Consider the following 25,774-nt stretch of genomic DNA (forward strand, 5'->3'; position numbering starts at 1 on the left):
ACCTCAGTCAGAAGTGCTAACATCAAGAAAACAAGATAGCAGCTGCTAATGCAGATGTGGGGAAAGAGAAACTCTACTCATTGCTGGGGGAGTATGACCTGAATCTGAGTATGATCATGAAACTAGGGAAGTTTCTGGAAAAAAACTAAAAACAGAACTAAGTGCCCAACAAAATGACTTATGATGACCTCCAAGACTAAAAGTTAACTGATTCTAGATAAATCACATCTCCAAAGACCTTCATAGACATGCCCAAGTCACTGCTTAACTGTAGCATCAGTAGAACAGGGCAAGAGGGTTGATGAGCAGATAACCAGTGCACACGTATAGACAGAGACCTCTTGTTCGCTTCCCAGCTGCTCGGACCCACAGAAGCTATATTAATTTCAACACTGTTTATCCAATAGCTTATGCATCTTCTATCTAACTCTTACATCTTAAATTAACGTATTTCTATTAATTTGTGCATCACCTCAAAGGCTGTGGCTTACCGGTAAATTTCTGGCTGATGGCTGGCATCTGCCTCCTTCAACAGCTACATGGTGTCTCCCTGACTCTGACTACTTTCTCTCTGTATCTCTGTTCGGATTTCCCACCTGGCTTTACTCTATCTACTAAGCCATTGGCCGAAACAGCTTCTTTAATAACCAATGGTAATACAACATATTTATAGTACATAGAGGGAGATCCCACATCAGACACAGGCTCCTTTCTGTTTGGACTAAGAGCTTTCTTTCCAGTGACTGGAAAGAGAGACAGCCTGTAGCCCAAGGAGAGGAAAGAAAAACAGATGTTACAAGTGAGTACAATAATAAAACTGTAGATTAATCACTAACATTTGGAATACAGGGAAGCAAATTTAAAACATAGTACCACTCATAATTGCATCAAGATAATGGTCTAGTTAGGCACATACACAACAAAACACTAGATGTGCCTGCTGAAAGTTACAGGAGACAGGTGAAAGAAGCCACAGAAACCATTTTTATGAGTGGACAGACAAGCTACATTTGTTGCTTAGAAGACTCAAGTATAGCAAAGATGTCATTTGTTAACGAAACAAATTATTCATGATTCTTGTTACAAATCATAAGGAGACTTTACCAGGATTATCATAATAGACATAGAAACCCACCCCACGAGATTTTGCAGTGACAGAGAGTGATGAGGACAGTGGAAATTTATAACCAAGGTATAAGTAGAAAATAAGAGAAAAATGGCAAGACTAGGAGAATTCTGAGTAAATTGGATCAACAGGATTTGAATTAAAGACAGAGCAAGGGGATAGGACATCAAGTGAAAGATGAGGAATCTGATCAGGTATCAAGGATGGAGGTTTTGGTTGAACTAACTGCATTTGTACATTTTTTTCTAATATAGTGTTAATTCTGCCAGTCAAGAATAATACCACTACCACAATATTTGAGCCAAAATTGAAGCAAACTTTAATTAGTGGACAGGATGATGGACTCTGGCCAGGTCTATTTCTTAGTTCCCAGAAAATGGAGAGGATTCACATTTTGCAGAGGCTTCAAAAGGCCACCCCATAAGGCCACCATACCCATCAGGTTCAATCAGGGGCAAGCATATATCCTAATGCACTTCCTGCCTGCCTGTGTTTAATCAAGGATAAATGTACATCCCGATTTATTTCCTGCTCTGAACCTCCAACCAGCATGTGATCAAGCACATCCCATGCAGTCAAGGCAAACAAACTTGTTCAGGGGATTGAAAACATGTTGCTTGTTACCTCCTATAAACAATAGCACCGACATTTCAGGGAATAGCTGGCCTTGGGCAAGGGGCTTACAGGTTGAAGAAGCTTTTGTTTCATGGATCTCTTAGGCACAATAATTAAAACTAAAAACATGACTTTGGCTCTCACCGTAGCAATACTTGGAGCTGAGTAGTTTGCAAAAAAAAAAAAAAAAGAAAAGAAAAAGAAAAAGGGGGGGTTATGTAGTTTAAGTTTCACATAAAGGCATGGTACCTGCATTTGCTTGGCTTCAGTGAAGTTCTCATAGTGGATACCATCACAGTGGCAGAGGAGCTTGAAGAAGAACATGCATGGTGAAAAACGAGGTAAGAGAGGTGACATAGTGGGCCACTGAGCTTTGGAACTGCTTATTCTTAGGAGAAGGAATCTATTCTGTAGAACAGTATCACCCCTTCTGAGGGCAGACACTACCTCTCAGAGGTTTTGCCACCCCAACATCATAACACTAGGGGCCAGGCTTACAGAACACGGACACACTCAAATCATATTTAAGCATAGTATCAGCTCAGCAGGATTCTTGTTCATCCAGATGATGTGGACAGTTCTGGATCTGCTCATAAAGAGAACTCGATAAACCAAAGGTGTTGGGCACCATGCAAACTGACCTAAGGTTGACACAGTCCCCATCAAAACCCTAGTATAGGTTTTGACAAATAGAAAGTGTCATTGTAAAATTTACATGAGTCATGTAAATTTTAAAAGAAATAAAACCAAAAAACCTTAAGGAAGAGCCAGCTAGGAAAATCACTCCCCAATATTAAGGTCTAGCAGAGAGAGTAGAGGAAAGGATACAGTATTGCAATGTGAGGACAGATACTTTCACTACTGGAGGGAATGCCTCCCCCATAGCTGCAAGAAAGTTGCTCAAGGAAATTCCGAGTGAGATGCCAAACAATCCAATAAAGAAAGGACAGCCTCTGCAAAAAATGGTACTAGATCACCACCAGCAAAACAGACAGACAGACTGCAATTTTCACATAGTCATCACACCTAAGAAAACGGATTATGAAAACTTCAATGTAAATTATACAGCTATTAAAGCTTCAGAAAAATATATGGGACAAATTTCTCAGAGATAGGAAAGGCATTCTTAGATTTGATAACGAAAGTATCATTCATCACAGGACAATATAAAATGAGCTCAAATACTGACCACATGTTTGTCTTGTGAAAGTTTGTTAAAATGAGGATAAAACAATAAGCCACCCCCTGGGGGGAAGAATAGGCAAGCGGTAGATCAAATACAGAATTCACAAGAGTGTAGAATGAACTCTCAAATCTCAACAAAAATAAAGAAAAAAAAAACCCTAAAACACATCATTCGAAAGTGGGAAAAGATATGAACAAATATTTCACTTGAGAGATAAAAAACCAAGATGTCACCATGCATATCAGGAGACGCCTAATACCTGTCCTCTGCCGTTGTGGAAGTGCAGGTTGAAACCAGGATAAGACATTGTGGCACACCTAGCAGACTGCATAAAATGGTGATGATGACGTGGAATGCTGCTGAGACATGCTGAAACTGAATGGTTCAGGTGTTCTGGGTGTGAAAGTCCACTGCCAGACTGTGTGTTCTCGCTGTACAAGGCAGCAACCACATTCCCATTTATCATAGAGCAAGCAGAGCCCATTTTCCACACAAAACAGATGCGAGGCAGTGTTATGCCAGCGTCATTCTTTCTTGTTTGTTGGGTTTTTGTTTTTTGAGATGAGGGCGGGGTGGGAGGTGGGTGGGTGAACTCATTGAAATCCCTTGCTCACTTTGGGAGTGCTGGAATCAAAGGTGTGCGCCATCAAGTCCTGCTTGCCAGCTGTACTATTAAATGTTCTAAAACCAAAAACAACTCAGCTTCCCTTAGCAGGAAGGAAGTGGCCCGGCAGTTATGTTTCCTTATACAGTGGAACACCGCTCAGAAACGAAAAGGAAAGGACTCCCTGAGCTCATTTGGGCAGACGAGCGCTAGTGAATTAAGTCAGGAGCAAAAAATCCATTCTAACAAGCTAGGCGCAGTTCCTGAGAATACAACGTTTTCTTTATTGTAACGACAAAGTTTGTACGGATAACAAGAGAGTGGACGCAGGGCTCAGGTCTGTGGTGGGTGGAGGGGGAATGGGAGGGAAATGGATAAGGGTATAAAAGAATGACCCTTTGTAGATGTTAACTCTTTAGTGTCTTGACTGGTGGCGTCCCAGTTGTGACAGAACCGTATAGTATGAAATCCAAAACGAAGTGGAGAGAAGACTCACTCCAGTTGCAAGAAGTTACTGTTCTGTGACATCCTCCTGTGGTTTATGAGACGTTTTTCTTGGGAGAAATGGGGTGGGGAGGGCAGCAAAGGATCCCTCTGCTACAAGGAAACAAAGCTGTATTGCCAAGTGGTAAGCTGAGATTTGCAGTTTTCGGTTTGTGGTGTCAGGAGTGGGTCCTTATCAGGTTCCATCCTCTATAACTCAGTCATAGCTGAGAATTCAGTGCCAATAGATACTTCTTTATCTATTATGTGTTACAACTTCACAATTACCTTCATCAGCAAATCAAAGGGAGGCTAAGAGTTTCAATTCCAAGGGTGGGGCAGTAGGCTAAACCCAGGCACGGAAGGCTCTTAGAGGGGACCTTTAAATTAGACCTAAATGAAAAAAACAGTGCTTCTGCCAAATGAGCTCCAAGAGGTACACAAGCAGGTCTCGGAGAGTGTAGGTAAAGAGGATGTACAGAAGAAGGCATGCAAGGGAGCTCGCCCCTGCCATAGGTTGCCCGGGTTTACACACCAAATTCTTTTCCTTAACTGATTTCTGACCTTAATAGGACACGATCACCAATCCCTTCGTTTATAGAAGGTACCTTCGAAGACTATCTATGATACTTAACGTGGCGATACTTAACCTGCATTTTTATTTTGTTGCTTTTGTTTTGCTTTTTGAGGCAGGGTTTCTCTGAGTAGTTCAGGCTGTCCTGGAACTCACTCTGTAGACCAGGCTGGCCTCAAACTCACAGAGATCTAACTGCTTTTGGCTCTTGTGCTGGGATTAAAGGAGTGCGCCACCACTACCTGGCCTAAAGAAGTCTTTATTGGCACTGAATTCTCAACTACAATTGAGTTATCTAATGTAATCTAATAAGGACCCACTCCTGATCCCATACACAGAAAAATGCATCTCAGCTCACTACCTTGTAGTACAGCTTTGCTTCCTTGGAGCAGTTCGCAAGCAGAGCTCAAGCAGAGCTCAGCAGGGTTCCAACAACTCACTGAGTTCTTGGAATGCCGGTTCACCAAGTGCTCCAAGGCCAGGGGAATCACCCAGACATCCTATCTCGGAGATGCCACACATCTTGACAGTCAAGTTTCCCAAAAGTTAATCAATAATCTGAGGTGCAAGTCAGTTATCAGCATCTGTTTCATATCTGAGCACAATTCAAACAATTCTCCAGAGATTCCATCATCCCTGTTTCTTTGAAGATAACGCTGCCTGAGCAGCCTCCACCTTCAAATGTGTAGCCCTTACTAGCGGCATCTTTGGTCATTTGGATTCCATCGAAGGGCCAGTCATTGAGAGGGCAGGAGACCATGGAATGTCAAGCCTCATGAAGTTGGCAAAAAGTCCTCAGGACTTGAACCCTGAGAGTCCCTGAGCTATGGGAAGGGGCAGGGTGTGACTTGTGAGTAAGAAGGTAGTCTTACTTTCAGCCTTGGGCAGCCTGTGACTTTGTGTAACACAGAAGTACGTGCCCTTCTGCACATAAAGCAGAGGGAGCTTTTCCTTTCATTCCCACTAACAATAAAAAGCCGGCTGTTACCCACTGTGGCCCCACCTAATATGGCCAGCTGGCAGTTTGAAAATCACCTTTCCTCAGTGTCTGCCCTCAACGATTCCAGAAACTAGGAGAGGAGATTCTGTCCGGGAATAGTGATCTAGAAAGCTTAGGGCAGTCAACGAATGCAAACAGTGTAACCAGAATCTCTGGTTTGCTGTGAGTCACTTTAGCGATAAGCAGAATTTTGTTTAAAAGGAAAAAAAAAAAGGAAATGGCTTTATTTATATTTGAGCCTGACCTAGATGGGGGGGAGGGGTTCTTCCTATCTTGCCCATATTAGAATTACAATTAACAGGAAAGTGGACACAAAAGCCAATAAATGTGCATATGTAGATGTAGTGGTGGGACAGGGTACCCGAATTACTTCCTGGGAGACAGCTCCTCTTCGGGCTCAGAGGTTCAGTCTGTTCTCACGCACCCATTTTTATATTCACTGGGGTAGGGGTGGGGGTCTGGGGGTGGGCAACAGGCACCAACACCTGGACCAGGAATGGGAAAATAGCAAAGCTGAGGGTGAGGGTGGGGCCACACCCTCATTATTCTCTACAATAGTGTTAGCTTTGGGAGACGGTTAAGTAGTTGGAAGTTGCTCTCAGATTTTGTTACTTGACAAGAATGGGGCGTCATTCTCTGGTGCTGGCTGGCCTTGGATAGGCCCCTCGCTTAAGTCAATGCTTTAGGAAGATGCGCCAAGGCCCTGGGGATACGCGGGCCCTTGAGCCTCAGGTCGTTCTACCCCACTCCGATCCGCTGAGGTGGTGGCTCTTACAGCTCTCAAGGCACTGGTTCTGTTCTCTGCCACAGGCTTTGATGATGTTGTTTTCAGAGCAGCCTAGAAAATAGCAGATACAATACCGTGTCCAGGCTCAGTCATCTTCAGAGTTTTGGGACTGAGAAGTTAGTCTTTGGTACTTTGAATCGAGATTGTAGATTTTTAGACATGAAAGGGAGAGACCTCCGTCTTTCCAGGCGCAGGATGATAGGCAATGCTGCTACTGCCCGTTCTTAGGAACCTAGGTCCTGGTGAGAGCACACAGGGTTGTGCTGGGCTGTATTCCTCTCCTCCCTCCTCATTCCCAAGCCTTTCTGTCCTCTCGCCAGAGTGCCGCCAGCTGGGGAAGCCAAGCTAGGAACTGTGTGAGCAGAGGACTGGCAGGCCCGGCTGGCAGCTGGGGGTGGGGAGTCACAGTGCGGGACAGGGTAGGGGTGCCTTCTGCCAGATAGCTGTGACTGAATGAATGAGTCATTTCCCCTACTGGGCAAGCGCTCCACTGGCCTTCCCTCAACTACAGAGGATATCCCTGGATCAGGAAGGACCCAGAGGGGAAGAAAAAAAAAGTCAAAACAAAACAGAAGCTGGCTCGCGGTACTGAAAGGACACAGTTTACAGCAGCCTAGCGCCGCATTCTTGACCGCATTCACGCTGTCATTCATTTCTGGCACATTCCCTTCCCATTACCAGATAGATGGACCTGGGCCCTGGCACTAGAGGTGACCTTGGGTAGCCGTACAGCCGCTTCCAGACCGTTTCTTTGCCTGTGGAACAGGTGAGATAGCTTGGATATGATTTCATCCACAGTAAGGGAGGCTATGGGGCCACAGGGATGGCTTTGGATAACAAAAAAATTGTCAGCTTTTCCCAGAGGAAAGCAAACTAGAAGGTGAAGGCTTCCGGGCAACTTTTCCGGATTGGGGGTGAAGGGTAAGGGAGCCAGAGTAGGCGCGGACGGGGTGTGTCTGGGCGAGCAAGCCCTGGGTGCTGTCAGCTGAGCCCTCGGGCGGGGTCGACGCCGGGCTGTGACCCCTGGGCGGGGCTGCGGGTGACAGATCGGAGGAGGCGTGTTTGTGGTCATCCAGGTTCTCCTTTCTGGTCGGTTCCCTCCTTTAAAAACTCTGGCGTGCTGCTTCCTTCTCACTGTTCTCCAGCCTTCGGAGCCGTTCGCACAGTCGGCCGGGACTGGGCGGTGAGCGGTCTGCTTTGCGTGACACTTGCGGGTTTTCCCAGCTTGTAAGGGAGGACTGAAGCTCCGGGGGGGGGGAGGAAGGACTCCGGGCGACCGCTACCAAGATGAGACCCCACAGGGAGCGGGAGGGTGAGCGCGGTGAAAGTGGGAGGACTGCAACAGCGCTCGGCGAGCATCGCGCTCGGGATGCTCTGCTTGGTGCCCGCCCGTGACCTCTAAGCAAATGAAGGTGCAGGCGCCCTACTGGGGGACACGGAGCCTGCGAGGGGAGTGGGGTGAGGGTGAGGAGAGCACGTGAGGCACGAGTAGGTGAGGGGCGCACAGGTGAGGAGAGTGCAGCTGAGTAAATAGGTGAGGGACTAGTAGCAGTAGCGAAAGGGCCAGCAGACGCCTCCAGCTGTTTCCAGAGGGTCCACTCCCGCATCTGGAAGAGAGAACCAGAAACCTCTCACAGCTCAGGCCACCCAGAAAATTAGAGCTGGAAGCGTTACGTCTGCCTTTTCACGAAGGACGGAGCAAAGTTTCATTTTGATCACTCATATGGACTTCCTCGTAATTGATTGACCAAATGTTATCTCATAAAATATTGGCTCCGAGTTGTTTGGCTGCAGTTCAACCGGGAAATGCTCGTCGGGCGTATTAAATGTCACTAACTGATTTGCAAGAAACCCACCTCACTGTCGGCAAGAAACCCACCTCACTGTCGTTACTGCTCTTTTCTGTAATAAGCTGCTTGCAGACCTGGCTCACTGTCACCTCTCTCTCCCTCCAGGGCTTGGTGGAGTGACTCGCCGGTGATTGGGGTGGTCTCTGGCACTCAGGCAGCCTTCCCTGGACGTGGACCTCCAGTCTCTTGACAGTGAGTTTACCCAGGAACCCTGAATCTGGGGTAGAAAGGGGCGTTTCCCATGAAGGCAATAGAGGAAGGCTATAGATGTCTGTTCACAGTGTATTCTTATCCCCCTCCTCCTTTTTTGTCTCTCAATCCCCATCTATCTTCTTCTCATTACTTTAAGTTCCTTAAGTTATCTTTGCCTCGGTTTTCTCTGGCGGGTGCTATCTGGGCTTAAAATACAAAAGCACATTAGTTTCATTCATACGCTGTAACCTAGTCCTTTAAAAAAACATAGTGACTTCCTTGAATGGAGTCTTAAGCTGTCTTTGCTGGTGAAAGAGCCTTTCCCAGGGCCTGCCATTGTTGCCTTCTCTTTCAACTTGTGAAGTTTGTGCCCCATCTGCATTTTCGGCTAAACCACCCCCCTGCTTTCCAGCCAATTGGCTATTGTTTTTTTTCCCTTCTTCAGAGGCCAAGTGGACCTTCTAGTCCCAGCATAACCCTCATTACCGAGCATGTCTTTAATTCAGCGTGCGCTGCTTGGGCACATGCTATAGTGTTGATACTGTTATACTTTCAGCGCTGTTAAACATTAATAGGTACGTTAGTTTTTCTTCACCTTGGATTTTGTCAAAATCCCACCCCTCCTTTTTTGCTGTATTTACTGACTACAAAAATTTTACGAAATTATCTTAAGAAAGCAAAATAAAAATCATATGCATAACCGAGAGAGAAACTTCCGGGTTTTCTTTCTCCTCACAGATAAGCACTGAGTAGCTTCTTTCCATCTCTCTCAACTCACACTAATGCACACACAGATTTACTTTTAATATACATTTCAGTCCACAAAATTGTAAATCTCTATGCACTGAAGTAAATAGTCTATTGCTCTGACTTTGGTATCTTAAAGATCAAGAGTAAAGTTGAAATTTAAAATCTCCTTAAAGAGTCAGTTTGGCAGCAGGTAGAGGAGGCAGGATGTACACGGAGGGTAAGGGCTACTTTCTAGTGTTCTGTGCAGGTCCCACAGGGCACCTGTCAGGTCCTGTCAGCACGGAGGGCAGCGCTGGGCTGAGGGCAGGTCCTGTCAGCGTGGAGGGCAGAATGCCATCTGGGAGCCTTTATAGCCATTAAACGTGGGCTTTTTCCAATCGGTTTGATTTGGTCTGATTTGGATTGTTGTGTTGGTTGAGAGGCTTATTGGGGTGCAGAAATTTTTTCACTAAGAGACAAGTGTTTTCCTTTGTTTTTGTTAACTTAAATCTGTCACCCTAAAACATGTGGGGTTTTTTTTTAGAGGAATTATGCCCTATGTTTTGGATTTTGAGCTCATGAGATCACTGGATTTCCTCCAGTTGTGCCCATTCTTGAAAAGCTGGTTCTAAGTCCAGAGAATCATTAGTGAAAACTTCCAGAGGCTTTTTTTGTGGCAGAAAACCTGAGCTGAGAAAGCTATCGTGGGTGTGTTCAGGTCTCTGGACTTCTCTCTCATTGCTGCTTTTCTGGTTCACGTCACCTTTGCTGGTGAGCCCATAGGGTCACACTTACAGGTTCTGTGTTCCTGAGTCATGCTACTTCAACAAATGAGCTGTCATGAGCTCCATACGTGGCAAACAACACTGTACATCCTGTCATCTTAGCTAGAAGTCAGCCCTTGGAATGTCATCCCTGCCGTGCCAAAGCCAGCATCCAGCTCTCCTTGGCTGTGCACTTTTGACTGCCATTTTGTCACACTTGCTGTTGCTCCTGTTGCTCAGACCCGGGTTGCAACGCAGTGTCAGAGACAACTTCTTGGCCTGCAAATTAGACAACAAAAACAAACAAACAAAACAACAACAAAAAACAAATTGGCAAGAGAGCAGATCACTGTCTATGCAGATAATGGAGGTGTTTGTTCAAAGAGGGTGACTCAGAAAGCGGTTAGAATTTGGGGATTCCTGAATCTTAACAGAAATGGAAGGGGCCCAGCCACAGAGGTGGGAAAGGTGCTTTTGCAGAAACAATGTATTTCAGCTGTTACATTTTGGGCCTGGTATTGGTGCGTTTGCTGTTGTGGCTGTTCTGTTTTTGTTTTGCTTTTTAGCTCAGGTTGACCTTGACCGCCTGGGCTCTAGGCTGCCCCCAGCCTCAGCTTCCCAGTGCTAGGATGACAGACAGGATTCCAGATGATCTTAAAAGCTAACTGGGACTTCCGGAAAACAGACGGGAAGCGTGATTGTTGGGAGGCAGCACGGGTTTACGAGAAGAGAAGAGCAGATTACTGTCTCTTGGGATAGCTGAGTTTTTCGGGGGAACTTTTGCTTATAGGCAGATGGGGTTCTAGAAACTCAAATGTCTTCTCAAAGTTTTTATGTCACTGTGTAAGTGACTTTTCTGTCCCTATGATAAACTCCCAAGGAATTGTGCTCAAGGGACAAAGGATTTGTTTTGGCTTGCTGTTGTAGAGGTTTGTGTCCCAGGTTGTTGGGTTCTGTGTTGCTTTGGGCCTGGGCGAGTACAGTCCATCTTGGCGAGAATACATAGTGAGAGAAGCCTGTTCTGAGCCATGGTGGCCCAGAAACATGGTGTGGGGGAGGCTGGGGGTTCCAGTATCCCTGACGGCCTAACTTCTTCCCACAAGACTCTCCCTCCTCAAATTTCTACCACCTTTCCATAGTACCACAGCTGGTGACCAAGTCTTAACAGGCCAGTCTTCAGGATTTCCGAATCGAAGGAACTACCAGGGTTTCCTGGGAACCTCTTCATACAGTTCTAACATGCAGGTCTCCGTCATTCCTATTTATAACACGCTGTGGATGCTTCTCCCTGTCACCTCCTGGCACGTGAGGGGACACACTGTCTGGAGATCACCTCTTGTCTGTGTCTTGGTTGCTTCTTGCAATGTTCAACTGTTGGCCTTCTGTAGCAGAGGGCTCCCTTCTCTATGGTCTCATGGGTTCTGTGTTTCTTGGTCAATGGTTCAATAGTCCTTTCTCTGCCCCAGGCAGCTGGATCTTCTAGGATGGAAAGGGGAATGAGACCAAATCACATACTAGGAACAAGAAAGGTCCGAATGAGCCCTAGTGGACTGGCTTCAGCCTCAGCCCAAGGGTAGACAGAGATAAGCCTGCTTCTTTCTGGGTACAGGAGTTCTCCGTGGTTCTTCTGGGCTGGGCTAGAGTTTGGTAATTGTCTCCTGGTCATGGGTGTGGTTTCGAAAGATGTTTTCCCTCCGCTTAAGCCTCTTGCTTTGAGGTTTGAGGCTAATGAGTGGTGAATGAATCAAGGAAATGCTGAGTTTTTGTCTTGCACATGTCCTGCCCGTGCCATTCTGTCTGAGCCTCTAAGGCTGAGGGACTGTGGGTACCCAGCTGCTGCACAATCTCAGGTCTAGTTAACTCTGTGTCAAGTCCCAGGATGAAAACGCTTCCCAAATGTGTTCACATGCCAAGCTGAGAAGAATTTTATCCAAGGGTTAAGACAACCCGGGAGGGGAGGCGGGGGTGGGGGGGTGAGAAGGCAGACACAATACAAAGGCAGACACAATACAAAGGCAGACACAATACAAAGGCAGATGCCGAGGCGCTTATTCTGAAATGTGTTTAGAGTGGAAGTGGGCTGTGTGTGATTCCAAAGTAAACTGGGCAGCTGTTGTCACAGACCACATGACACTGATCTCTGGGCTAGCTAGAGGGAAGCTAATGACGTTTTACTTGTCTTTGTGGCCCCACCCACCCTCTAGGGCGGGAGGACTAGCGAATTTCAATTTAACAGAAGAAGCACTGTGATTTTGTGTTCATAGGTTGGCTGGCACCTGAGTGAGTCTAGAGACTTCCTGAGGGCGTTTTTATGTGTCCCCCACTCTACCCGCCCCCGTGACAACTCCTGACCCTCTGTCATTAGTAGAATTATCTTGGACCCCACCCTCTTGGTTTGGTTTGATTGTAAGTGTCCCCTTTCCTGTAAAACATCTTCTGACCACGTGACCCAACTGGTGCTTTTGATTTGGTGTTTTTTTTTTTTTTTTTTTTTTTTTTTTTTTTTCCGAGACAGGGTTTCTCTGTGGCTTTGGAGCCTGTCCTGGAACTAGCTCTTGTAGACCAGGCTGGCCTCTAACGAACTCACAAAGATCCGCCTGCCTCTGCCTCCCGAGTGATGGGATTAAAGGTGTGCGCCACCACCGCCTAGCCAACTGGTGCTTTTGAGCAAAGCTGTTATTGGCACGATTTCTATAGGGGTGATTGATGGTTAGTCTTTCAAGCAGACTGTTTTTCAAATCATCTAGCAGGTTGGTGAGGCACCGCACGTGTTTGCATGTGCTTGCCAGGGTGTTGCCTGAGATTTACTGGCGCCTTGACCATGGGTGGCGCCAAACCCCTGACTTGAAGCCCAGGTGTCACAAAAGGGAAAAAGCTGCAATATCTGCTTTCTCAGCTTCTTGGCAGTCCTTGATGAGAAGATCTGTATTCTGCCACCACCCTTTGCTACCAGAATGACTGACCCTCCAAAGCCATGAGCCAAAATAAATGTTTCCTCCTAAGCCGGGCATTTTGGCCACAGTGATGTGAAAGCAGCTAGGAACAGGTTAAGGGCCTCAAGCAGATTGGTCTCTGGGTCCCCGTGTGGTCCCTGCCTGTTTCTTTTGCAGTACCTCTTTTCTAGGTTGATTGCTAGTCTGGAAGCACTAGGAACCCATCAATCACACCCTCCTAAGAGCATGCTGGTTTTACTCTCCAATACTTGTATTTATTTATACTTTCTGCCCCAAAGAAATTGGCTTCTGGTTGTGTTCTCAGTTTCTTGGCTCCCTTCCTTCTCTGCCCTGCGTTCATCTCCTCGCCTGCGTGGTGTGCCACACAGGTTCACTGTGTCCAGGGTCTTCGTCCCTTCTCAGCTGTACATGCTCTAGAGGGGAAGGGAACTTATCCGTATGCCTCCTCAAGGTTCACTCACAAAGTCAGCAAAGAGTGGGCGGGAGAAAGGGCCTGCATGTTATCAATACACCGAAAGGGAAGGCTGTAGCGCAGATATCCCCACAGACTGTGTCTGCCCAACGGCTTAGCATTTCACAAGAACAGGAGCCCAAGGCAGTCGTGGACGTTTGCCTGATTGTCAGGGGGTGAACTGAGACTGGGGGAGCCTAGGGACAGACGTTCTCTTGTAGCTCCACCCAATTTATTTTTTTTTCCTGAGGTTGGATAGAAGTCAGTCAGGCTAGGGCTGGGGAAGGAACCAGCTCCACTCTGCGGTGGTGGAATCCAGAGAGACTTCCCCATTTCCGCCAGCTCAGACTGTACACCCTCAAACCACCTTGTTCTCTGAATCCCCGCAGTGTTTCTTACCTGTCCATATTAGTGACTTCTCTTTTGTTTGATAAAAGCTCGTGGACCCCGGGTAACTTATGGCAGAGTTTATCTGTGTCTTACAGCCCCGAGAGGTAAAGACCACCATGGCGGGAACACAGGACAGCAGGCAGCCTTTGTAGAAGCACGGCTAGAAAACTGAGTTTACATCTCTAACTGCAAACATGAATCAGAGGAAACAGGGCTGTGAGGCTTTTGGTCTCTAAGCCTGTTGCTGGTGATAAACTTCTTTTGTGAGGGCTTTAGTACCTAAGCCACCCCAAACAGCTCCACAAGTTAGGGACCAAGTATTCAAACGCTTGAGACGGTAGGGGACATTTTTCATGCAAATGATCACACCAGAGGTGTTTTTACACCAACTTGACATGTGCTGGATCCCGCCAACACAGAGCAAGGGTCCAGGCGCTGACTGCTGACCTCCACATTCCTTAGCTGAGGCAATGCTGTAGGGCTTTCTGTGGTCTTTCCCTCACGCAATCTTCCGAGCTTCTAGTCATGTCATCCAGGCCAACTTAGAATCTACTGTGCCATTAAAATAATAACTGGTGCCGGCGGGATGGCTCAGTGGGTAAGCACTGTTGTTGTCAAGCCTGAGCCTGGGATTGACCTTCAAAACACACGGTGGGAGGAGGATCTCTGACTCCTGACTCCCACAGGTTGTCCTCCGATGTAGCGGGTATGGTCGATCGTTAGAATAACCAGACCAATACTATATAAAAGATTTTAGCTTTTAATCAAAAGGGGAAAACTTCCAAGACCCGGAATCCCATGAACACCAATGGAGCCGGAAAACCGAAGGGAGGAGGGGCCAGGCACTTCGATCCTTTATAGACTGAATGGCCACACCTTAAGCAGAATGTGCTTGGCTGAGATTCCCCATCACTCCGACACCCACATGTCTGATGTGGCATGCCCATCCCCAATAAAATAAAATAGTGTAAATGTCAAAATGGTTTTGAAAGCCTCGTGGCCCAGCATCCAGTCCTGAAGGACAGCGTCAGGACCACATCTCTCCCCCCAGCAGCCCTGTGCTTCCGGCGGCACTTCCAGGTAAAGCCGCCCTCCTTGTTCTCTGCCTGACATAAGTGCTCCTTCTCTGCAGCGTGCTTGGCTTGGGAATGTTGGAATCACAGGGTGAGGGATGGTACCTCCTTCCCAGCTTAGAGCGGCTTCTCAATGGGGCACCTGCCTGGTACATATGCCTCCCTGGGTTCCACCCTCCATACCACTACAACAAAAGCAATAGAATTCACGCCATCCGTTGGTGGGACAGCAACAAGCTGGCATTTCCAGACGAGTGTGTCACTCATGCCACATGAGAACAAAGGCCAGATGAAGAGGTTACAAGCACCAATTGCATGGGAATTTTCTCTGGAACTATCTACTGCAATTGTCTCTGGTTTGCAAACTTTTCTGAAAATGGTCAGTATGTTATGCTGACAGTTAGAAATGCATTTCCCAGCAGAGGGGTCTTTCAGCCCAGGTTTAGGAAATGCCTGCATACAGACTGCAGTTTTTCTTAGTGGCGTGTGGCCCACGGCTCTTCTGGGTGCTCCGCTTTCCTTACCTCCCATGTGAGCACTGGGGAAACAGCCGTGGTTGTGCATGCTGCTGCCTGTGCATGCTGCTTTCCTCCTGCAGGCTCTGCAGCCAGGATGGCAGCATCTTCAAGTCCTTGCCCTCTCAGCAACGTCCTCTGGAGCTGGTAGCTGCTCCATTTCTGTTCAAATCCCTGCAGCTGCTGCTGTCCTTAAACAGGAAGAGGACCTTCAAGACTTCCAGAAGGGCAAGGCAGAAGGATGTGGGCAGTAGGGTCAAAGATACCTTGAGTGCTGCAGGGATGGGATGCTAGAAAACTCGAACTTTATTCCTAAAATACACGATTATGAGATCTACCCATGTGGACTTTACACACACACACACACACACACACACACACACGCACAAATGCACGCTCGCACACACATACACAGTATATACAGTGTACGTTTCCATAATGGCTATGATGAAAATGTGAAGAACTCTGCTTGGCACAGACTCCCCACATAGGCGCTGCCTCACAGCACCCTAGGGACCTTTGGGTTGATTCTGTTTCATGTGATGTTTCCCCCTTAGGGCCGCTGCAGTGGGAGGATGGCAGCAACAGGAACTGAAGCAAAGGACCTCACAAACCATCACAAGTAAGACTGACCCACGCTGGGCTATGTTGGTTTTATTAAGCGTTATTACAGGCTTTCTTGTAAATCTGCCATTTTTTTTTTCTGACACAAAATCCACTGTATTGTATCTCCGAGATCAGTCTCGTTTCTGCATCTTGAATGTTTTCTTTTTCTCCCTGCTTTGTAGTTTTTCATGATTTCTCTTAGGTTTAGGCTTTGTTTAAAGAGCTAAATTGTGTCTTTGACTCCAGTGTGTATGTGTATGTTCGCGCACCTTCAGCCCAGGGTTTTGAGCATGCTGTAGTGAGTACATGTTCTACCCTGAGACCTCCTGCATGGGTTTGAAGTCCACTGAGTCTGTCTGATTTCCCTACTTCAGGGTTGTCCAGCATCTGCTGGGGCTCTGTGAGGTAGCGACCATCCTGCTTCAGTGTAGCCTTAGTAGTTGGCCCTCTGTGGATATTTGGTAAATGAATTCAGCGACAATAAGGCAGAATAAAATTAGTGGAAATTGAAGTCGACGAAATATTTTTGTCTCCGTCTTGTTATTGTGAAACCTTTAGCTAGTATATTGGAGACGGTTCCAGATCACATACATGTCAGCATTAATGAATTTTAAAATCATGGCTCTCATGGTTATGTTTCTCCATTCTGCTTTTCCTGGAACTGACAAGTGAAAAAAGGTTTTCTGTGTGTGAAAGGTTTTCTCTGTGTGACCACATTGTCTTAATCACATCCTGTTGTGTCATTTTGAAGCAGAAACTGGTCCTTTCTGTTCTGTGTTCCCTATTTGCCACATCCTGAAGGAGGATATAATTAAGTGCCTGAAGGGTGTGTTACGATGGTTGGGATTTCAGATTGTCCTAGAGATCAAACATGATTTCCGGGAAGGCCTAGCTGCCCATTCCCTGCTTTTGGTCCCACAAGACAGGGCTTCCTCCTGCTAATAAAAAGCCAGGAAATCTGCCAGGAGAATGGGGTCAGTTGGTGGGCGTGCTCTGTGCCTTGGTCAGGTTGCTTGGTCTTTCTCAGCAAGGTTTACAGCTCAGAGCTTGGTCAGCAGTGACCCTGCATGTATTACTGGTGTGTGTGCCGTGGATCTCCGACATTGTTGATGAAGTCGTCCACCCACCCACCCCTTACTCCATTTATGAGAGAGCTCTTGACTTTTTCCCGATACTTATGCTAGGCTTATCTTTTATATAATAGTCTTAAAGTTTTATGTGTTGACTTAATCTGAACATCACTGTAGGGTAATAGGCTGGGGGGGGAGCTTGAGAAACCTGGAAGGGGGCTGATAGGGCCAACGGAGAAGAGAAGAGGGATTTGTCGATGCCTGTCCTTAAGGTTGACTAGCAGAGGAGAAACAATGGAAACTAGATGAAATAATCAGCATAGGCCTACTTAACCTTCAACTTTGTGCAACCCTCTCTCTCATACACACACACACACACACACACACACACACACACAGAGAGAGAGAGAGAGAGAGAGAGAGAGAGAAACAAGACATGACAGTCTCCAGGAGATTTTGATAATTAAAATTAGATTAATTGTATTTAGTTGTATATTTTTTTTTCTTTTTTGGTTTTTCGAGACAGGGTTTATTCTGTGTAACGGTCCTGGCTATCTTGGAACTCACTTTGTAGACCAGGCTGGCCTCGAACTCGGAGATCCGCCTGCCTCTGCTCCCTGAGTGCTGGGATTAAAGGCCTTTGCCACTACCACCCAGCTTAATTGTATAAATTTTTCTAAAGACAAAAGGTAGACAGCCAGATTCTTTGAATATGCCTGTAATTCCAGCACTCCGGAGTATTGAATTCAAGGTCATTCTGGCCTACAGAATGAAACTGGTTTAAAGACTAAGAAATAGGAGCCAAGGGAGTGGCGTGCTTGCCTCCCCTGCTAAGGTTCTTTCACTAGCTCCATGCCCTATAATCCAGCACTGAGGAGGGAGAGGCAGGAAGATCCCCAGTACAAGGCTCCATAGCAAGTGGAGGCCAATCTGGGAAACATCGAGGTCCTATCTCCAAAAAAGAAAGTGAAAGTGACCAAAACATGTGAGCTTGATCGGGGCGAAGGGGAAAGGTCCTTTGTGAAGTGGCACGGATCCCCTTGGCTTACATCAGGTTCCATCCCCACAAACCCATCATGGCAGCACGGTTCTGAGGAACAAAGTCCGTACTCAACACACACCATTTTCAAGTCGTTGTGATATTGCAGTGATCTCTGGATCACCGCTGTCTCATTTTTTTTTCTTGAGTTATATTGAAGAGAAAGTCACTAGTTGGCTTTGGGCAGAAAGCCAGACTCAGAAGGAAAGAACAGTAGCGTGATTGCTCCGTATTCAAGGACCTACACCTGTCTCATCCTGCCAAGGAGACACTTTAGGAAATCAGGGTGGATGTACTATAAGGCATCTGTGCTGAAGGCTTCTTTGATAAAGGTTGGCAGGGTCAGGATGGAGTGATCTGGTCCTGGGCTGTTTGCAAATCAAACTTCATTGAAGTATACCACCATGTGTTTGCGCTCCTTGTCCCTGTCTCTTTCAGGAGACGGGGCAGAGTTATGATAGAAGCATAATGGCCTAGAGCCATATTTACCACCTGGCTTTCTACCTTCCTACAAAATGTTACAAAAAAGCAAAATGGTGGGAAGTCATATCATAACAATCTTTTAAAGAAAGAAAGTGAAGGCTTGCTTTATGTGTTTTGCCTGCCTGCGTGTATGTGACTGTAGAGTCCAGAAGAGGGTGGTGGATTCCCTGGAAGTGGAGTTTGAGATGGTTGTGAGCCACATGTGAGTGCTGGGATTCAAACTCTGGTCCTCCTGCAAGAACGAGTGCTCTAAACGAGGGAGCCATCTCTTCATCCTTTCAGGACACGCTAAGTGTCCCAGTTCTGAGCAGTAGTAGCTAATGTAACAGGATACAAAAAGGAATTTCTAGACACTTAGATCGGAAAGGTTATCTCTGGCAGCAGAGGAGACTGTTTTTTCTATTTCTGTCCATATTTCCAATAGTGATCATATTAACCGTCAAGTTTATGTATTGAACGTAAGGGACTTGTATATCAAGTAGCACTCTTTATGTTGGATGATTTATCGATTTGATCTTTAAATTTTGTTGGCTCTTTTGAGGTTTTGCTAATTGCCTTCAAACAGGGCCCTCAGAGCAAAAAGAAATTAAAAGAAAGGAGAAGGGGGGTAGGAACCTTGGCAGTGTAGTTATCTTCTCCCATGATTTGCTTGTGTCTCTTCCCCACCATGTCCCTCACACACCTCTTGGATGTAGAACATATCATGGTAATACTGGTCATACACACCCGTGTTCTCTAAACCTTCCACTTTTTGTTCCTAACAGTGACTGCTTCGTTCAGCTTTCAAATCCACACATAGCGACCATGAAGGAAGATGTTCTCTACCACTTCAACCTCAGCACCAGCACCCACGATTTCCCAGCTATGTTTGGGGATGTGAAGGTAAGAAGCCCCAGCTTTGCTGCTGTGGATTGCCTTACGGTCGACTTCCTCTTCCGTCCAGCTGCACCTATGCGCGGATGAGTGACAGGGGACCCGACTACATTCTATCTCTCTCAGACTTTTGCGAATGGTTATCTTTCATTTACAGGGATTAGCAAGTAGAAGAGAGAACAGATGTTAAGTAGGCCGGCTGTGTAGGCCTCTGCTTCATCTCTGAGAACTTTCATAGGTTGAACAACAGCATGAGACTCTCCTGAGCCACTCAACGTGGCCTATGCCTATGGCTCTAGTGACTCCGGATCTCAGGAGTTTGGGGCAGTCTAGGCAATGTCGAGAGCTGGGAAGGATTTCCAAGAGGTGCAGTGTCAATATGGAGTCTGTATGATCCCTGCTTGTAGTTGGAGGTGTATATTGGAGCTATTGTTGTAATTATTGGAGGAATATTTTAATGGAGACACCTCCAGTATAGAGTCTTCAGTTCTCAGTGCCAATGTGTCCTAAATTTTTGTAAAGTTCTTGGTTAAAATTTGTTTCTAACAGACATCTCTTTGCATCTTTGCGAGGAGCAGCGTGACATTTAGTTCCGTGTGTGATATGAAGTGGCAAGCAGAGTGGTCAGCCCCGCGTTCACAACTCAGGCCAACACTCAAAGACTCCTGTCTGCTGATTCTCTGGCAATTTACAGTTAATTGTGGTAACTATAGTTACCATACTATTAAAACAGGGCTCTTTGGTAACTATAGTTACCATACTACTACAACAGGACTCTTCGGTGTTTAATCCTAATAAAGATGAATTAACACACTGAACTGAAAACCAAGATGGGCTTTGAACACTGAAGCTGGACCCCATCTGCCATGGCTAGAACTCATCTTTGGTAGCAAATGGTGGGCAGATTAAATTGTTTTTTTTTAAAATTCATTGAATTTTCATCTATCCCAATATTACTAATCTTATTTTTTATTGCAGTTCTGGAAATGTTCTTTCATATTTAGAGATATGCATTTATTTCTTTTATCCTCAGGTTCCATTATATCACTTTCACTATTTAGTCTTTGGCAAAATAAAGTCTTAGATGACACTTTGCAAAGCGAAGGTTTTACTTCTCCTGCAAATTCCCAACCCCCTACTAGGTGGCTATTCTTTGTCACTTAACACTGGGTCACTCTGATCACATGAGGTGAGGTATTCCAACCATCTGACTCTAAACCCAAACTCCCTTCCAGCACCCTAGACTGCCTCCCACCTGGTGTGTGAGACCAAGCGTGGTGCCCGCTCTTGCCTTTGCAAAGACAGCCAGGGCCTGTATAGAGCGGACTGCACTGTACTCTGGGTGCCTGTGCTGAGCAGTGATTACTAAAATCTTCCCCGGAAGTTGATTGCACACTTCCTTAGACACTCTTGGTAAAGGTCGGGCTGAAAACCTGCTAGGAAGTTCCCAGATGACCCCAGGGTTGCCAGTCAACTGGTAGAGCTCTAAGGACACAGTGTCCTCTGCTTTCAGTTCGTGTGTGTTGGTGGAAGCCCTTCCCGGATGAGCACCTTCATCAGATATGTGGCTGCTGAGCTGGGCCTTGACCATCCAGGGAAAGAGTATCCCAACATCTGTGCAGGCACTGACCGCTACGCCATGTATAAAGTCGGACCTGTGCTGTCTGTGAGCGTGAGTACTTACCTTTCCCTTGGATTTGGTCTCCATGTTCTGCCAGGCCCTGTGCCCCAGACTGAACAGCTGGCACCCTAACATTTGTTTACTGTTAATGGCTGGGAGCATGGTGAGCTCTTAGCAGCTGGCATCTGGGCATGAGTAAGTCCTAGGCTCCAGCCCTTGAGGCTTAGCTTCCTGGAGAGCCTCGGTATACAAAAGCGATACGCATGTCAATATACACAGCTGTCCACTCTGTGTGGGGGTGGCAGGGGTGGGGGAGGGCTTCCTTGCCTGGCCCAGGGCTGGAAGAAGAGCTACATGCCAGGTCTCCATGCCTCTTCTATCTCAAAGTGACTGACCTGCTTTATAATGCAGGTTTGTGACCAATAAAAGTGATTACAGAAATCTCCCATATCCTACCAAAGGGATCGTTTTCTAGCGACTGATTTCCTTTGATGGCATGAATATAATGAAGAGCTGCAGCTCACAGTGAATCCCTGTCCTGTTGAGATGTCTGTCTGGGCACAAGTCAGAGTCAGCTAGACCTCCAAGCGTATCAGTCACGTAAAATCACCTGATAGCAAAGGCACCTGGTGGAAGCGATTCCTGTGTTTGACATTCTGAAAGGGGTCCCTCTGCATTAGGGCTTTGCCATAGGGATAGCATTTGCCCGGGGAGGGAAGAGAAGGTGTTTTAGATGTGAGGGTGGGAGGGTCCTTGAAAGGTGTGTGGAGTGGGGTTGCGTTGTTGCAGAGGCCAGGAGACTATGGCAGAGGCAAAAGTGCAGGCAGTAGATAGCTGATGTCAGGGATTGAGCAACCAGCCTGTTATCTTGTTTTGCTAAATTGGAGAGGGCAAGAGAAAAGTGCAGTGATAAAACCTTATCTGGTATGGATAAGGGCCTTTGGGCATGGCTTCAGCTATCAGACAGCTTGCTCGTTACCTAGGGAAGGCAGCTGCTTCCTTCCTCCCAGCTGCTTCCTTCCTCCCGCTCTGCCCCTTACGTGAGTCAAGTTAGGCAGGTCATGTAGAGGACAGCTCTGTTAACATTTTGAAGTCTGTCCATCATTAACACATGATTTTATTAGTTGAAATAAGCCACATAAAACATAGTAATCTCCTTCCCCACGTGGGCTTTGTTCCAAGAGCCCGGCGGATGTGTTGAAGCAGGAGAGTACCAAAGCTGATAAATGCATGTCACTTGTCACCTAGGTATAGCGAAAGGATGGCAATAATGACTCAGAGTAGAAGATTATAACCGTGGAAGTTAGGATAATGTTCTCTCCGTCACAGTCTCGTTCTCTGCAAAACCTTGCATGTCACTGGGCGCCTTAAAATGTGGAGTGCGTCCTTCAGAGGGACTTCTGTTTGAACGGACGGTTGCACAGTGCTGGGCTTAGCCTCTGCCTTCCTCTCTGGTTTCAGCATGGCATGGGCATTCCTTCCATTGGGATCATGCTGCATGAGCTCATCAAGATGCTATACCATGCCAGGTGCTCCAACATCACCATCATCCGCATCGGCACTTCCGGAGGGATAGGTGAGGACTGAGGATTGATTCTGGCCCCGTGGGTGGAGGAGGGGCTAGAGCCTGCAGCTGCTCCAGCTTGGTGTGAGCCCACCCAGGACTGCTCAGGGGCCTCCCTCTCTGCCCGTCTCCTCCTTCCATCAAAGTGTGTACTGGGGCGGTGGGATACAAAATTAACAAGGGGCCTGGAATTAGCTCAGAAATTCTTAATCGTTGACAAAACAAACAAAAACCTAACCCCCTCCAAGTCCCCAAATCCCCCAAACAAACACCCCCCCCCAACATACACAAACCCAGAAACAACCTAAGAAGCAAAGAAGTGATCTTGAAGAAGACTGTTAAATGGTAGAGTCTAGGGATGGCACAGGGGTTCATCATGTATTCGAGATGGGGAGTTCTGCCCCAGCCTTGGTCATTCATCCACCATTAATCTCAGTGAATGAGTTGATCCATCCTTTAGGGCAGAGCGACAGCCTCTTCTCACACATCCCACCCAGTCCTTAGTCTTCCTATTTCACAGTGGGGATTTTATTTCAGTGTTGGTTTTGGCAGTCAGGGCTCTGTGTGTGTGTGTGTATGTGTGTGTTGGGCAGTGACATACTATGGCCTAAGTAAAAGTCTGAAGCTATAAAAGGACAGCCCTGGCTGTCCTGGAACTTGCTTTGTAGATCAGACTGGCCTTGAACTGAGATCCACCTGCCCCTCTGCCTCCCAAGTCTTGGGGTTAAAGGCGTGCACCACCACTGCTCAGCTCTAAAGCAATTCCTTATTTTCACTAGGGAACAAAAGTCACTGTGGGCACTGGTCTCTAGCAATTCTTCTTCCCACCAGGAACACAAGGCCATTGATAGGAAGCTGTATCGACTCTAGGGGCCTTAGATTTAGGTGCCTGGGTTGATGGACATTTCTTGGAAGGCAGGATTTCTTATTCCCTGGTAGTGATCACATTGTACAAGAAAAAATATGAACCCAGCAGAAAGGGAAAAGCAGGGTGTTGTCCTTAGAAGCCCATAGCTACTCAAGAAGGACACACCTCCAATGCCAAAAGTGCAGAGATGGTTGTTGTTGATTACAGAGGAAGAGTAGGCTAGTCAGGAGTTGGAAAGGATTGAGGCTGGTTTTGAGGCATGTGGTTTTTCTATACTTTTGGATCTGGCTGAAAGTTTACAGAATAAAGATATAATCTGGAATGATTAAGTTAACTTGGCCAATTTGTTGGTGGAGTACTAGTCAGTGCTACTGCCCAAAAGATAGAGGCATTCGGTAAAGAATGCAGAGACTCCCGCCCGGCAAGATTGCTGTTCTCTGCTTTCCCTTGCTTCCAGCCGTGGTTCTGTGCCAACTCCCTGTCAGGAAAAGGCCTAACTCGGAAGTGGGACAGATGGCTTTGAGTGTACGCTGGGCGCTTCCATCCTCCACCGTGTGAGATCTTGTTCCTTGTGCCTGTTCTCGGTAGCGCTACTTTGTCACCCTGGTAACCGCGCTACGGCGTCTTCTTCAGGTCTGGAGCCTGGCTCTGTGGTCATCACCCAGCAGGCAGTGGATGAGTGCTTCAAGCCAGAGTTTGAGCAGATTGTCCTGGGAAAGCGGGTGGTTCGCAGCACCAGCCTGGATACGCAGCTGGTGCAGGAGTTGATGCAGTGCGCCTCAGACCTGGATGAATTCCCCACCGTGGTGGGCAACACCATGTGCACCTTGGACTTCTATGAGGGTGAGAGAAAGAGAGAGCATGCTGGTCTACGGATCCCTTGCCCTCCCCAAGCATGCTCTATGATGGGGTGGTGCTGTCCCTGCTGGGACACCTGCATGTGGGCTGCTAACTCAGTTCCAGTATTTCTGCCACGGCTGTAATATTGACCCAAACGGCTATCCATTCCCTGAAGACAGGCAGGCGGGGGCCCCCTCGTCCCTGTGTCTTGATGGCACATACAGCAGGGTGCCCAAGTGTAGTAACCTCTGACTATGAGCGTGTGGTTCTCCTATCTTTGTGTGACTCAGGGCAAGGCCGTCTGGATGGTGCCCTCTGCTCCTACACGGAGAAGGACAAGCAGGCCTATCTACGAGCAGCCCATGCCGCAGGCGTCCGAAATATTGAGATGGAAGCTTCATTGTTTGCCACCATGTGCAGTGCCTGTGGCCTGAGAGGTAGGAAGACCCGTGATCACCTTGGTGTCCTTTCTCTGTCGTTTTTGCTGCCCCATCACAGCGGGCCCCTCCTGACAGTGCCCCATTGTTGATTTCTCATTTGCGTCTGCCTTAACCAGGTGTCAACCCTGGAGCCCTGGTACACATACAATGTCTTGATTGTCACACCGCAAAACAGAGGGTCCTCAGTGTTCTTACAGTGATTTCCCACACCCCTGAGAAGGGTGACAAAGATGGTGGTGACCTACTCCAGCTCAGATAGAAAGCTTTCCCAGCCTTGCCAAGAGCTTGGCTTTCAGTACTGAAGGGCTAATCCACCCTCTTGTCGAGACCTGAGCATCCTTCCAGATAGACATTCTGGGACAACCTATGCCCCACAGGGCTGCACAGGGCAGCCAGGAGCTGGGTCTGCGCAAAGGCCATAGGTGACGTGGTAGAGTAGGGAACTGCCAGGGTTGCTGGAGGGTGTGTCTTCCTCTGTGGTGTCCCACTCCATCCGTGCAGCCCTGCCGTTCCTGTTCTGGCTGTGGCCTGCGTCCTCAGTGAGCTAAGGAAGGTGTCTGACCCTGCCTTGATGAGACCTTTGCCCTTTGCAGCGGCTGTGGTGTGTGTTACCCTCCTGGACCGACTGCAAGGGGACCAGATCAACACTCCCCATGATGTGCTGGTGGAATACCAGCAGAGACCTCAGCGACTGGTGGGCCACTTCATCAAGAAGAGCCTCGGGAGGGCCTGAGGCTTTTGTCCTTGTCACCCAGGACTAGACTTTGCAACTCCTGGCCAATAAATCTATTTTTCATATCCCAGTGTGTGGCTTGGCATTCATTTTACATAGGAACGTTTGGAATTGGGCTACATTTGACACTAAGAAATCTGTGCGTTAGACACAGATGCGTTACTCTTAAGGAACATTTAAAAACAATTCAAATGTGGGGGAGGGTGTTTCTTCAGGACTGTTCTAAATGAATGAAAACTTTCAGATTTTTATTTCAAAGGTGGTCAGATTTCATGTCACTAAAGTAAGAAACTTGGCCAATTGTGGGTTTCAAAAATGCTATGCCGTCATCCCTCGACAGCTGC

The 25,774-nt window shown here is 47.2% G+C and overlaps 1 protein-coding gene across 3 annotated transcripts; it reads left to right on the plus strand.

Moving 5' to 3' along the window:
* Nucleotides 1–6,944: 6,944 nt before the first annotated feature.
* Upp1 (uridine phosphorylase 1) lies at nt 6,945–25,495 on the plus strand. 3 transcript variants are annotated; one of them, XM_087909184.1, is made up of 9 exons: nt 6,945–7,141; nt 8,331–8,417; nt 15,851–15,915; nt 19,256–19,373; nt 20,878–21,036; nt 22,447–22,561; nt 24,051–24,260; nt 24,548–24,694; nt 25,291–25,495. In XM_087909184.1, exons 3-9 carry the CDS (start codon nt 15,869–15,871, stop codon nt 25,428–25,430), a joined length of 936 nt encoding a protein of 311 aa, XP_087765310.1. In that variant the 5' UTR covers nt 6,945–7,141; nt 8,331–8,417; nt 15,851–15,868; the 3' UTR covers nt 25,431–25,495. The 3 variants fall into 3 exon arrangements, with proteins under 3 accessions (XP_087765310.1, XP_087765309.1, XP_087765308.1); XM_087909183.1 differs by lacking the exon at nt 6,945–7,141 and adding an exon at nt 7,407–7,558; XM_087909182.1 differs by lacking the exon at nt 6,945–7,141 and adding an exon at nt 7,452–7,602.
* Nucleotides 25,496–25,774: the final 279 nt, after the last annotated feature.

The sequence above is a fragment of the Myodes glareolus genome, chromosome 8 (assembly GCF_982192425.1).
Source record: "Myodes glareolus chromosome 8, mMyoGla1.1, whole genome shotgun sequence".
NCBI lineage: Eukaryota > Metazoa > Chordata > Mammalia > Rodentia > Cricetidae > Myodes > Myodes glareolus.